Source organism: Clytia hemisphaerica, unplaced genomic scaffold (genome assembly GCF_902728285.1).
Source record: "Clytia hemisphaerica strain Z4C2 unplaced genomic scaffold, Clytia hemisphaerica genome assembly, whole genome shotgun sequence".
Taxonomy (NCBI): Eukaryota; Metazoa; Cnidaria; class Hydrozoa; order Leptothecata; family Clytiidae; genus Clytia; species Clytia hemisphaerica.
This window is the reverse complement of record NW_027103429.1, coordinates 221,781-237,156: the sequence shown is the minus strand read 5'-3', so window position 1 is coordinate 237,156 and position 15,376 is coordinate 221,781. Positions and strand designations below refer to the sequence as shown.

At 34.9% G+C, this 15,376-nt stretch overlaps 2 protein-coding genes across 2 annotated transcripts; one reads left to right on the top strand and one right to left on the bottom strand.

Annotated features, from left to right (window-relative positions):
• Positions 1-442: 442 nt before the first annotated feature.
• LOC136797941 (lys-63-specific deubiquitinase BRCC36-like) lies at positions 443-7,515 on the top strand (the record flags this gene model as incomplete). Its single annotated transcript, XM_067054523.1, is given in 6 exon segments — positions 443-522; positions 886-947; positions 1,176-1,275; positions 1,741-1,772; positions 2,089-2,132; positions 6,883-7,515. Coding segments are annotated over 6 exon segments (500 nt in total), but the record flags the coding sequence as incomplete, so codon positions are not given.
• Positions 2,646-5,077, bottom strand: LOC136797940 (uncharacterized). The gene is made up of 3 exons (XM_067054522.1): positions 4,641-5,077; positions 3,851-3,950; positions 2,646-3,330 (listed from the first exon to the last, which is right to left on the bottom strand). Exons 1-3 carry the CDS (start codon positions 4,950-4,952, stop codon positions 2,882-2,884), a joined length of 861 nt encoding a protein of 286 aa, XP_066910623.1. The 5' UTR covers positions 4,953-5,077; the 3' UTR covers positions 2,646-2,881.
• Positions 7,516-15,376: the final 7,861 nt, after the last annotated feature.

The window sequence follows — 15,376 nt, the reverse complement described above, 5'->3', positions numbered from 1 at the left end:
CCATTTAATCCCAAAACATTGTGTAGAATACTTCTTTATGGCGACCCCGATTTTAGCATTGTCCAAAATCACGATATATTAAGTATAACAATAAAATTTATCTGTGATACAAGCCGTTTTGGGGGACCGTTATTTTAGTCTTTTACTCTAACTGCTCTCCAAGCTCTTTTTGTTTTTGTTTTTTATTTTTTGTTAGTATTTATCCTCTGTAGTAAGTTTTTTTTTTTTCTTTTTTCTCCCCATGCATTTATCAATTGATTTATTAATTTATTGTTAGCTTAGTTTGGGTTCCTTCCTCCTGGCGGTATGATCTGGTGGTCCTTTTGCGGGAGGTTAGGAACCCTTAGTTTTGTAGTATTTGTTCGTGTTACATATACTATAAATAAAAAAAAAAAAAAAAAAAANGGCATTTTAGAATTTTCATTCTTTCATTTCGTTTCAGATGTGAGGACACAGGCATCTTATCAATTGATGGATAAAGACTTTTTAGGGTTGATCGTCTCTTGCTACAATGATTGTAATGTAAGATTGGTCGTTTGAAAAAAAGGGAAAGATAACCTCCCTCTCCCCCAAGCTGAGCCCCTCATTACGCTATCTTGCCAAAAATATTCTCTCATTACATACCCCTTCACACCAAAAAAAAAAAATTATATCATTCACGCCTAATAAGGCCAAGATTTTTTGTGCGTTCGTTCTGAGTATTTTGTTGCTGACCCTGTTTTTTTTAAAAGACTGCGCATTTTGTTAAAATTAAAGTTTTTTCTATAGCCTTTTCACTCGCTTAACTCGATCTTTGTTATTTAAGAGCATAAATGTTTTGTTTTAGATAAGCAACAAAAATATATTTTGTTGAATATCTATTTATGAAATTTCTTTTTCTTTTAGGGTACCAGTCAAGTACAAGTAACATGTTTTCAATCTGTAGAAAATCCATCCAACCCTTCTCAGTTAGGTGACAGGAATGGAGAGGGTAACCAGGGGGGGATTTCCTCAGTAATTTTACCTCTGTCTCAGTAATTTTTTCTCTATTATTATATACAGGATCTATTACACTTTATTACATCGAATTTTGTATAGTTAAATTAAATTTTACGCTGGTCTTCAAAATTAGTTCTTTAAACACAGGAGCAACGAAATCAATCAAATTAATTTTTACTTTTAATTTCATTTTATAGATTTATAAGGCGTGAAATACCGCAAGAGATTGTCCAAGTGCGGTACATGTCAGAAGCGTGTATCGATAGTCTTGCAACCTTTCCAGATATTTTACTCAAGGTTTGTTCAAACATGACAAATAATATAAAGTGCGATTAAATTTCGCTTGAATTAGTTTTCACTTTTTTCGCGAAATTAGGCTGATTCGCGAAAATTTTAGATTCGTGGATAAAGAGCTCACGCACGCGAATGTTTATCCGTTTAAGGTGTATAGCTCCTTAAATCAAGAACATAACTTGTTTACTGTTCTAAAAGAATTTATATTTACACTTCGAAAATGGGTGATTAACTTATCCCTCTCACTGGTGCTCTTGTTTTCAGTGATTTTAAAATTTTCAATCGGTGCCTTTTCTTGATCGTGTATTAAAGGTTTGCTTTATTTAAAACAAAATCGATGATATTTTGTCCACCCAAACAGGAAACATAGATAATGACGCTCTTTGCTCTTTGTAGCCCCCTTTTAAGTTTAATCATTGACTTTTTTATTATCGATGTTGCAACTGATAAAGTTTTTCTTTTTTTCAGGAAGAAATGGATGCTTACACTCCTTGTTTAAAGTGGGTTTTTTATTCAATTGTTTGAATCATTTCGTTTTTTTCGCTAGCATTCGAAAGATTTTGACCTCTGATTCGACGAGTTACAAGTTTGTCCGATAAAAAATGAACCCAAAATTGCTTTTAAAAGAATAAAGCAGTTTGATGATAATTATATGACTTGAAAGAAGTAGTTCCTTAAATTTTTTGAAGATTTTGCAAATAGAATCGATTGAAAGAGGTTGCTTTTTATTACATTCTGTTTGCTTAGAGATAAAATACCCAGACTTTGTATTGTCAAATCTTAATCAAATTTTTATTAAATTTTTTTCCCTTACAGTTCACAAAATCAAGATATGATTACTGCTATTCAAAACGCATCAGGTAAGATGCAATTAATTTTTTTTATTTTAGATTTGATTCGTCATTTACGAAAGCAGTCCGTGTTGAGTTAAGACGTACTTTAGAAAAATCGTGAAATTCACAACATTTACTTTTTGCAGCCTATACTAGACGTCACGGTCTTTTTCTACGCTGTAACGCTGTAAGAAACGGGATGAAAAATCCTGGTTTTTGGTGTGGTGCTCGCTAGTACTTTTGCGAATGGGAGGAGAAAATAACTTCCGCGAGCACAACTTTTTGAAAATCTTTGGATGAAAACCTTGCTCAAAAATGTTTTACTTAACTCGTCCATTTGAGATTTATTCACACAGAACCATAGGCATATTTTATAATTTAGGATAAAAATTTACAATTTTAAAGTTATCCTTTTTTATGATATAGAAAGGAAGTACGCCTCATATGCTGGTATAATGAGTAATGAGTAAAGTCACTAGAAATTCATTTGAATTGTGGGGAAAAGATTCCATTCATCTTTTTCCTAACACACTTTAGATAAGTGAATTTCTCGATAGGCGAGAAATTAAAGCCATGAACTTAAAATCATTAATGAAGGAACCAAATGTGATAATTACGCATAGCAATTTTGTTTCTTTTTCCGTGATAAGAGTATTGTAATATAGAATAAAAGTGTATTTACATCTAGTGTGCAAAAATTGATGAAATTCGATTGCATTTGAAAATTGTTTGGTGCAGTGTGGTCGTGGTTACATTATCTATTCTGTCGGTAAAGTTTATGGTACTGCCTCAAATCTGGCATATACGTTGATACAGACTTCACCCGAATTATTGCTATCATAAGTATCGTAATAATCCTCATTATACCAAACTTGTAACTCGTCCCCTTTCGTGCCATCAAAATAAGAATTTCGAACGTCGAAAACAATCTCTGGTGAATCGTGTAGATAGCCTGGTATTTGGAAGTCTAGGTTGTTGGTTGAACTTGGAGCTACTCGAATAGCTGTTGAAGGGTTTAGGATCATAATTGATATTATCTCTGTAGAAGTATGTTCGTATCGCCCCCAAATCGAACCTAAAGCACTGGTAGGGGATGTCCTCACTCGTCCGGAGATGTATTCTAGTTTAAATGCATTGATTTTGCCGGTTCTTTGGATTTTGAATTTTCCCGGTTTATTACCTGTTGCGTAGTAACAAACTTGATCGATGTTTTGTTTTTCCCAAACTAAGAATTTGTAAATGACAAGATTTGTTATATATTGGATCAGAAAATGGTTATATGATGCACACTTGGTTCATATCAGATTGTAAAATTTGGGATTAGGGAAAAAGATATGTAAGTAAGAGATGACAAATTGGAACTAAGCAAGATTAAAGCATTCTAAAAGGTGACATGTCTTGGTTTTGAAAGAGCAGCAGAAAAATTTATCTTTTTCTTTATTTCATTGGTTGTTATCATATAACGAGGAACAAGAAGTAACGAGAAATAACAAGAAGTAACGAGTGCTTAAATGGAAGTAACGAGTACTCGACCTAAGTACTCTCTAGTCGCGAAATTAACGCTCAATTGACTTGCTTTTATCACCAGTCAATTGTTTGGTGATAACGTCATCATTTGGGCCCTTTTTTGTACTTGAATCTGGACAAAAACTAACAGAGGGGTTGGGTGGGTACAAACATACAAAGGGGTCACTCTTACTCCCTGAACCACAATTATACTTCCTTTAAAGGTCTACCTTACTTACCGAGATGTTTACATTTGGGACCGCGTTTCCCTGGTGGACAACACATTCTTTCACCATGGTTCATCGGTAATGGTTCGGATTTTTCGCATCCCTCGTAATCCTTAAAGGAAACAAGAATTTATACAAACATTATCTCGAAGATAATCTTTCCCGTGTCCAGAACGAGCAATACACGGTTTTTTTTTTTTAAGAAACTAGTTTTACGAAGCAGCCTCAATGTTTCTTAAGAAATCAGCCTTTTGAGCCTTAAATGTTTCTTACATGTTTCTAAACTTTTTAACATAATCAGCCTCATGGAAGGCTGGGTTGGAAGGTTCTTAAAAGAAACCGAATTAAAAAATGTTATTTTCTCATTTTCAGCCTCAGCATGTTTCTTAGCTGTTTCTTAGTTTTTAGGCATTCTGAGCCTCATGTTTCTTAAAAGTGTGTTTCTTAAAAAAAAAACGTGTAGTTAGAACTATTATCATAATCCTTAAGAAAATTATTGAATAAATTTTAGTAAAGCCTCTGCAAAAATTTACTGATTTTTATAAAACAAATAGCATGTGCAAATTGATTACTAACCAAACAATAGATACAGTTTTAGTCTCTTTCTCTTAAAAGTGAGAAATTAGCTTCGTTTCAGATCAAGTTATCAAAATTTCTCCTTACCCTTTTGTCCTAGTCCTCCTAACCTTGAGATCTAAAGAATTCCAAACCCCACACTTCATAACAAACAAAAGAAACTTTCGTATTTCTTAGGATAACTTTTAGTTTTTAAAAATGTCTTCTGAATAAAATTAACTTTTACCTCTAACAGTTGAGCTGGTCCATAATAAATCCATCCTTCTTCATCTTTCATCTCTAAATCATCATCTTTCAATTTTGATTGTCCCAATAATTCACATTTCCCCAACTCCTTATTCACATTGATAGATTTGCATTTGTTTTTATTAGCTAGGCAGTGTGTCAAGCATTTAATAGGGTTACCGTTAGTACCAGATGGAGTAGCAATTACTTCAGCGGTAAACCTTTTGTCTTTGCGTGTATCAGTAAAAGTTAACTCGTTTTGTGAAAGCACTCCATTTATAAAAAGTGATATAACCATTAGAATTTTAAGCATCTTCTCCCCTCACTTTACGATGGAAAATTTTTGAGCAATCAATCTAATTTCACTTTTTGTTTTTCGATACCAATTGTCTATGAAAATCTACGTTTGACTAACGACAAAATCATGATCTCTAAATCCAGACAAGATTGAGGAATAATTTTTTTGAATTCAAAATTTTTGCTTGTGTCTACATTTATTATTTATGATTCCCCGGTTTCAATACAAAATAGGTTAGCGGGCCGAAATTTCTGCCACCAATAATGGCGGGCCGAAATTTCTTTCGCCACATTTATTGTTTAAGTGTAAAGAGACACCATGAATATCATGAATTACGTAACTGTTCATGATTTAGACAATGAATTCAGATGCTCGCTATTTCAAACTATTTTTAAACTACTCCTGTCATGAAATAAGTAAATTATGGATCTATCATTCAAGCTGGATAGGGATCCCGCGGTGACCGAATCTATTATTAACTTTGTTTCGTTTCAAAGCTGCGAGTGGTCACTTTCTAAGGGGGGTTGAAAAAACCCTTCCAGGCACCTTAAAGTATAAGTTCTTGCTTATTTTGAAATATGGAAAAGCTCTTGCTTATTTTGTCCGGGGATTTCGATTGAAATTAATGTTTTTCTAGGTGAAGTCAAAATGTAAATTCATTGGGAAATTCAATCTCTTGCCAGTCCTGTGTCTTTTAGCATTCTTTTTATTACATTTTAAATCAATATAAAAAATTTTAATATATTTAATAATTTAATAATTTATATCTTTTGCATTTTCATTTTTATAATTCTTAGTTTTAGTAGGGGGCCAAGCCTGGGATTCCGTGACAACTTTTCTACGACTTAGCCATTTTTAGTCTATTCAAAAGAACAGTATATTACAAGTACCCCGCTCCGAAGAGACGCCTCACCTGACGGAAACTTACAGCTTGACTGCTCACATTAGCGAAAAATCGCTTGTGGTTTTCTCAAAGGACATGAGCAGAAAATGGTTACAAAAGCGTAATTTCCACATGGACTTTTAACGTTTTCCAAACTGCTTGGAGAAACACAAATTTCCAACCCAAAAAGTCTAGTTTTCCAATCGAAAGAGTTTCAATTTCACAAAAATGTAATTTCCACATGGATTTTTAACGTTTTTCAAACTATTTGGAGAAACACAAATTTCCAACCCAAAAGGTCTTGTTTTCCAAGAAAAAGTCTCCATTTCACAAAAGTGTAATTTCCACATGGGTTTTAACGTTTTCCAAACTGTTTGGAGAAACACAAATTTCCAACCCAAAAGGTCTAGTTTTCCAATCGAAAGAGTTTCAATTTCACAAAAATGTAATTTCCACATGGATTTTTAACGTTTTTCAAACTGTTTGGAGAAACACAAATTTCCAACCCAAAAAGTCTAGTTTTCCAAGGAGGAGTCTCAATTTCACAAAAATGTAATATTCACATGGATTTTTAACGTTTTCCAAACTGTTTGAGAGAAACACAAATTTCCAACCCAAAAAGTCTAAGTTTTCAACCCTAGGTATCAAATTTACAAAAATATGTATTTTCACATCGATTTTTGACCTTTTTTTCAATTCCTAAACTGTTTAGAAAATAAAAATTTCCCACCTAAAAAGTCATGTTTTCCAACCAGCCTTGGAAAATTGTCATTTCTACATTGTTTTTTTTTCACTTGATTTTTCAAGCGCATTGGTTTATTCTACAAAACCTATGGGTAATTTACGTTTTCCAAATCAGCTTAAAGTAATCGCTCAAATTTCCAACCTTCAATTATAAAACCAAAATTTCGAACCCAAAAATATCGAATTTCCAACCTTGGAAATCGAAATTTTTTTCCTGTGTTTGTTGAACTCTAATATTTTAGTCCTTAGCATTGATGTGTGTTTCTATAGTGAAATATCTGAGCAATATATTATATTTTATTATCCTTCTTTTTGTAGTATTTTCGCAATCTCTGATGAAGATTATTGAATACATTTGCGCACCGTTCCTTCAAAACATGGAAGTTGAGAAGAAAATGGTTGACGACACAAACAAAATATTGAAAAAACGAATTGCTGTTCTTAAAGCCAATAACAACGTTTCTGCTCCACCTGCATCATCGATAACAGCCAATGAATGACGGTGATTAAAGTCACGTGATCTTTGAGATCGAATTTAAAGTGCGCTCATGAATAATTTTCACCAATGGATGGATGAGGAATTCTTTGGAGTCGGTGTTGGTTCTGTCGAAAGTCTATCCATTTTCACGACATCGTGTTTTTAACCTAGCCGTCTTTCATTAACTTTTTGATTTGGAACAAGAAAATGAAAATTGGTGTTTTTCATAATGAATGTATACACTGGACAAGCTTAGGTTCTACAGTAATCAACAAATATTGATACATTGTTTGGTGAACTATGTGTTGCCAGTTTGCGCCATTCCCAGACTGGGGTCTCCATCCTACCGATGGTGTTCGCCTTTTGAATGGCTTTCCTTAATTTTGTATGTTTTGTTTATAGAATATGCTCCTTAGATATATAGTGGCTGGTCGTTTTATAAGTGATATCAGATTCGGTTTCTTTATAAATTATGTTACTTTTTCATAGTATCTTTGCATCCGGGAAAAGGTGCCTATTACCGTCCTCTCGACATTTTCTTTGTGTACGACGGGGGGGGGGGGGTACTTGGGCAAAAAGGGGTACGGAGATGTGCTGCTGGTTAGGGTACCTTTTTCACATCCATGAGTCCCAGGTAGGGTCACAAAACACCAAAATAGAAAAATCAATCCCTCGTAGGGTACCTTTTTAAGGAAACATGGAAAAAATATGAACAATTTAGAGAAAATTTTGGAATTTCAGTCCCATTCAGAGTTAGGGTCCATTTTTCAAACTTTAGCGGTACACCCCGTCGGTTGGGTAGTACTCCCACGGGGTGAACGTGTCGTCACGGTCCTGCCTCACGACATTGTACCTCGGATAGCCCGTTTTAATTTTCACATTTATTTTTTCAGAAAATGTAAATGTTAAAAAAAAAGAAGTAAAACACATAGATAATAAAAAGAAATATCAACATGAATGACGAGCTGGGGATACAGTTGAATGACACTCCTCTTTTGTAAGCTTTATTAACATTAAAATTATTTTAAGGTTTGTTATATCATTTAAGGCGAGGCCAGTTTAATTTGTTGTTTTACGGGCCAAGCTACCCAAAAAGAAGGGTCAGTCGATCGGCGAAAAAATAAAAATAAAAGTAGAATTTTATCTAGATAAAATGTCTTAAAAAGGCAGCAAAAACTACTGCATTTTGACGAAAATGCGAAATAAAAATAAAAAGACACAAAAAGCTCGCAGAAGAAGAATAGAACATAACATTTTCAAAACTTTGGAAAAACTACACCAAAATTTTGAAAATTTGACAGTCTCTAAAAAAATGAAAATAAAAATGTACTACCAAAATCAGTTTAATTTTTATTTCGATTTTTGCAATTTCAGGGTCGGTCGGGCCCGTAAAACAAATAATCAAATTGGTCTCACCTAAATGCATGATAAAAGTCTACAATGTAACTCTTATAAGAGAACTTATCTTCACAGTAGTTATTTGATTTGGTTTTGCGACAACGTTTTTGACTAAATCCTCGTGCAAAAGAATTTTTAATATTTTTGTTACCAGACTCGGCCGCATATTGAAATGCTTGGTGACAACTTTGATCCCAATTGAGCTGAGTGAGGCGTTTTTAAGCATTTCCATCAGTTGGAAAGGATAAGCACTGATCTATTGGTCGAAGAAATTGAAATTCTCAAAATATTATGCATGAAACTAAAGAAACTGTATGTGACGAAAATTTCTTTATTTTCCTTTATTTTTTTTCAGGGAAGAAGAAGACAAAAAAGCTCATGTAAGTAATTGATTTTCATTCAATTTAGCATTCTGTCAATCTTTGGTTTTGTTGAATGAAAAATAATTTGCACCGTGATTTACATCATGGAAAAAAACAACAAAAAAACATCATAACTTTAGAGAATGATGATGACTTGTTTCTCTTTTTTTATTTTTTATTAACATCTCTTTAATCACCATTAAAATCTACGGTATAATTTATAAGGTTTCCTTTTTGAAAAAAAAAAAATAATAATATTAATAAAAATATATTTACATCGTTTTCGTTTTTCCTTTATGTACTAATAAAAAGGGGAAAAAATGTGTGTCAGAAGGGGAGCTACAGTGAAAGTGGGGGCGGTACGATGGCGTAAGGTGAAAATAGGAATCACCTCGAAAGAGGGAGAGACTAAGGGTCAGTGTAGACCGAGACTAAAAAATCTTAAGGACGGACTTGAGTTGAGAGTAATAAGGACTAAAGTATACTAAGAAAAAATTAAGGATAAATTAAAAATTCGTCGTCAACTTGTGCTTCTTGGGGCTTAGCAGGAGGTCGATCACATTGATACCCCCCTCCTTTTGTATGAGATGCTTTCTATATTGAGCGGTCTAAGAGTTGTCTTGTTAGAACCGTCTTACGCTGTAGTTTATATTGCATGCAAGCTTACCAGACTTTGAACCACTAGGGAACAGAACAACACTCTCACCTCATGCATGATGTATAGGGGAATCGATTCTTAGCACTCTCGTGGACAGACTTCTTGAAGCCAATTGCCCTCACATGGCATTGGTACGGCGAAGGTACCTCAGGTGGATAAATTTACGCGTAGAGAAATCAGGAAAGCGGCTTCTATTTTCCCCTAATTTCTTTCGCATTCATATTTTGGGTTATGGAGTTGAATCCCAACCTCTTTTGGACGGTAGTCAAGATTGATAACCACTAAACTACTGGTGTCTTTACCCTTTTTCCTGACACACTGAAATGGTTTTTGAAAAGACTTTGAGTTTCATGGTTTATAACTTTTTAAAAGGTTCGACAAGATTTCTTTCATTGAACCGCTGTGCACATTAAATAAAAAGGTTTTAGTTTTACATAAGTGTTCCCGTTTCATGTCAGACACATGACTCATCGGGACGGTGTCTTCCTATTGTTATATTATGCTGATATAAGCAAAAAAATTTTTTTCTTTTCCTCTTTCTGACTAATCTTGCTCCATATCCGTGTCAATCCAATGTGAAAAAGTTAAATTGAAATGACGAGTAAGAAAACGATATCGCTCATTATTTAAAAACAAGACCTTGTTAAAGTACATATAAATAAAGAATCGTCATTTTTGAATTTTCAGGATAACTTGACGATGTTACTGACGAAGTTATGTCGACGTGTATCCGATCTTGAATTAGCTCTCGATCGCAAAGAAATAGAAATGTACAAACTACGAAATTACTGCTCAAAGAAATGTGATCATTTTGAACGTACCATAGCTGAACTATCCAAAATACTTCCTAGGACATGCTCGCATGATTCTATTCATCATAAAAAACAATTTAGAAAGAATTTTGGTAAAAGACTCAGTGAAACGGATGATTTTCTTCGTAACAACAACAGCAACAACAATAATTGTGATTTTGAAAACTTGGAATCTCACCACCAACAACGGAAACGTAGACAGATCAATGAAAACACATTCGAAAAATCGTCGTCCAACACACCAAATGATTCTCTGCACGATCCACCAATGGCGACAAGTGAACCTATTTCACCACTGGATACAAATATACTTCATTTACGAACTGATCGTCAGAAAGAGACTTCAAAACTACACCGGCCCTTCATTGGATCAATTACGCGAAGAACTTCAGGTAAGTGATTCAGGCCCGGCGGAAGCGGGGAGATTGAGGAGACTTCAGCTTCCTCACTTATGAGTAAATGAGATTTTTTTTCACAAATTCCTAGCGAATTTTACACATCTTTAGCCTTCAGCCTCTCCACTTTTACGGTTGTTCCTCCGGACCTGTGATTTGTTATTTATTAAGCTTTAATTTGGCCACTCCTGTCTGCCTTACAGGAATTTGCTCATTTAACTTCAATGAATAAACACTGGATAAGCCAAAACAAAATTTAACTTCTCTAGTGTACTCTGCAAGGTAGGACCCGATGTAGCTACATGTTTAGGATTTATCACAATTCATACTAGATTTTATAAGCTGCAAAGGAGAATTCGGAATGCTTACCCCTAATGGTCTTGAAGCAGTCGGATGTAACCTAAAGGCTCCTCTTTCGATAGCTGTCCACCCGAAGTTAGGGAAGGGCGTCACTCTTTTGTGCTGGATTGCTCCACTTACCCTTGATTCTTCCCTTAATTGCTGAGCATCAAGCAGAGAGGCATAAAGTGCCATTTTTGTGTACGAAGTATTTGGTATGACCCGGCCAGGGATTGCACCAATAAGCTTATGCACCGCAGCTGGATACTCTACTTTCATGCTACTTAATTATGCTTGATATTTTAGAACTCGTGCATGACCAGAAGAGCACTAATGAGGAAAGAAATGAAACCCCTTCGAGTATCGAACAATTGCCTCGACACATCTCTATGTACGATACATCTCAAGATGATATCGATGACCAAAGTAAAGATAATGATGACGATTTGAATGTCTCGCAAACCGATTCTGACATGCTGGTAGAAGTCGCATCTGTATGTGTCATCAGTAGTTCAGATGAGAGCGGAGACAATGATGGGAATCTGCTTCAAAGTCACCAAAAAGGATCAAGAGGTAGAAAATGGTCAATCTCACGTGAAGCAGGATCTAAACAACTAAGTGATGACATAAATAGTGTGTCACAATTTCTATCAACGGAAGATTTTAGTTTTGACCACAGACGTACTATTATCGGGGAAATGCCAATTCCAGAAGAGGAGATCAATAACAATCAAATTGATTCACCATTTGCCAGAGATGGGAAGATTACACTCAAAGAGTACCAACGAAGACGTCAAAATTATCTCGCCATGACCGAGAAGCCTTTAACACTAGAACATACTGATATTAATCAGAATGACCAAGAAATTTCTAGATTGTCTCCAGAAATCAGTAATATTTCCCAAATTAAACTCGGCGAAAAAACAAAAGTTACAGAAAGCTTTATTCAAGATAATATTGATGACCAGCCAAGTAGCCAAAACGAGAACATTAGAAATCCTGGAACTAGCTTTGAGCAACAAAGTGATGATGAGAGCTTGAAATCCAATAAAAGTTCCTTCAAAGAAAGCAGTTCCTCTGATGATGAAGATTCTAGCTCTTCTAGCAGTAGTGGTGAAAGTAGCTCCAGCGATGAAAGCTCTTCTGAGGGTCTCTCTGAACATGACGAAACAAGCTCTCAAATAGAAAGCCAAGATTGTGAAAATGTTGATTTTGACCTGATTGAATCAAAATTCGAAGTCTTGACTCCTGTCTGTAGTGTTTACCGATGGAATATATCAGAGTTTAGTAGTAAGCTGTTCCGCAGTGATTTAAAGGTGTTTTCAAAACCGTTCAAAGTGCGTGATATCGATAATTCAAATACGTTTGAATTAAAAATTACCTGGTTTAGTGAACTGAATGACGGTCTATCTATCGAGCTACTGGAAAATGGAATTAATCCAAGAATCGAAATGAATGTGATTCTGACTTGTGAAGGGAATGGTTATTTTAATAGTCAAACTCTGATTGCCAATTCGAAACAGGATAAAGCATTTCTACATATTAACCATGTTAATGTTGCGACATCGGAATTTTGCAACTCAAAATCAGTCATGGATTTTATTGAAAACGATACACTTTTCATAAACTGCTATTTTGAGTTTTGCTAAACCTTATCTAGGACGATCACTGTTTACTTTACTATGCTATGAAATCTCTCTTCATGGCTCGTATGCTATTCAAGTTTCTTTCGTTCGTGATTGCTTTTGATACTAAACACTAATGTCGGGCTACAATAAGACTATAACGTACAGTTTTGATTGTTTAGTAGGGCTTTTAATTGCTTCTTACTCATTTAATGGTCAAGACTAGATTCGAACTCGAACTGCAATCCAGTCAAATCTTTGTATCCGACCTTAATTTTCCAATATACCTGATCTACGCCCTCCAACTCTGTTGCCGTTAAGGACCACATTAAAAAAGTACGTACGCTCAAATATAAAAAAAATTCAACCCTCGCCCCCTGTGTACGCTCGCGTACGCTTTGACAGTATCCCCCCTTCACACATCCGCGTACGTACGCTTTTTCGATTGACTGACGCAAGTCTTGATTTTAATGATATACCTTATCGGCCCTTTTTAAGCCGGCCCTAATTGGCGTAAGCCCAAAATTAGGGCCGGTGTAAAAAGGGCCGATAAGGTAATTCTTTCAAGACAAGATCAAAGTTAAAGAAAGTTTTAATAATTGGTTGATAAATGGATAACACAAGTAAAATGGGTTTACAAAGGGGTAGAGGTAGTGAAAATTCTACAAACTTTGCCTTGCTTGGGTGGGGTAAAACTGCTTTGATTAGGGGTGAATAGGAATGTCCGGGGTCAACTGATATTTGTCCGCGAGTTTAGATCTGTCGGGGGGGGGGTCAAAAGTCACATGTCTGGGGGTAAATTTTTTTTTAAGTTTTATCCACCCCCATCATGTTCCTTATGCCCTTCCTAACTTCTTTGTGCCCAAGCTTCCCGAATGAAAGAGGAACCATGAGCTTTACAACGTGCTTTTAAGTCTTTTGGAGATACATACTATTCTTGATTACTGTCTATTGAAAAAGAAATCTCAGCATAGTTTTCTGGTTTTCGACCAAGGTAACATAGTACGTTTTCTTTTATCATTGTGAGTTTTATATTAGGAAGATTATTTAGCTAGAGTTTATATATTTTTGTATATATTTCGTCCAGGTCTATTTTACCAGTACCTTTTTAACCTCATAGCGTTCACAAGATTTTTTATTATATAAGCTTTATTTTAATTTCAAAAAACGAAAAGTTGTATAAAATTGATAGAGAATTGATGCCTTTTATTCTATATTCTGACTTATCATCAAAAGCAAACGGCTGTTTGGTTGCTTTGGTAATAAGATGATTAATTTTACATTAACTGATTGGAATATTGAAGGTGTTAGAATCTGTTTAATCTAAATAAGTTTGCGTTTATCGACCCAGTGATATTCATATTGGAAGTTTATCGTGGCAAGAACATTTTCAATTGGCAGAAAGAAGTCTCCTTATTTTGCTCCAAAAAGTCTGATTTTAGCCTATATTTTCCTTAGTTTTGGGTTTTCAGAAGTACAATTTCCGACCCCCCCCGGCAATAACCCCCCCTCCCCGTTTATTAAAATTTCAAGAATTTTCCGACCCCCCCCCCCCCGTTTATATTTGGCACCTAAGAGTACTGTATTGCTTCGAATAAACGCCCCCTCGAATAAACGCCCCTGCTTCTTTAAGGAAACATTTTCAACGAACGCCCCCTTGAATAAACGCCTCCTTCGAATAAACCACAAAATGTTGGCCCGAAAATGTATTCTTATGAAATTACTTTATTATTTTAGCTACTATTTTTTTAGAAACTATTTTGAACCGCCTTTTAACAAGTTTTCCACAAAATCAATATTTTTCAAAATTAACGGAACAGCCTCTCTCCGTTCTTATAAAGTTATAAATTGATTTTTTTTTGCTTCCAATGATGGTATATCAAAGGGAAGCTGGATTGAATAGATTTAAAAGATTTTAACGACCTTTTAGGTCATTACCGTATTACCGAGGCGTTTTCTCTCCATCTGTCTTAATTATCTTCATGATTTCTTTGTAGAAAAATCGGGTATAAAATTCCAGTCGTTAAAAATCTCAAAAAAAAAATTAATTATTTTTTGCAAATCCTGCACGAAATCAGATTTTATTCCGGTCTGTTTTTTTCCAAATTCCTGAAATCTAAATGATCGAGGCAAGAAACAATAGCGTTCAAAGTGAGATTCTATCCAGTATGCGGGGAGGACCATAAAGCGTCCCCTCCGGGCGCTATCAAATTTCAGAGAAAAGAAAATTACACAAACCTAAGTGCCGAGGTCCCGAAGTCTCGGGCCCAAATATCAAAGTCCCAAATTGAAATATGTAAAAATTCTAAGAAAAATAAGTATCTAAATAATATCACACCAACTAAAATTGTGTGAAAATTATATGTGAAATTCACTAAACCCTCCCTCCCCTCTTTCCAAAAATCAACCAAACTTCCACTGATTTTTAATCAAAATTTGGTCAAAATTAGGTCGCAATTACGTCGGATTCCGACCAAGGAATACAAAAAATCCCTTCCCAAATTTGAAAGGACATCGATTTTGTTTTGAAAGGACATCGACCAAATTTTCAACAATTTTTAACCAAAATTTGGTCGAAATTAGTTTGGAATTTGGTCGAATTCCGACCAAGGAATTCAAAAATCCCACCCCAAATTTCTCATCGATTTTTATTAAAATGTTGTCGAAATTTGGTAGGGATTAGGTCGGATTTCGACCAAAAATCAACCAAACTTCCACTTATTTTTAATCGAAATTTGGTCGAAA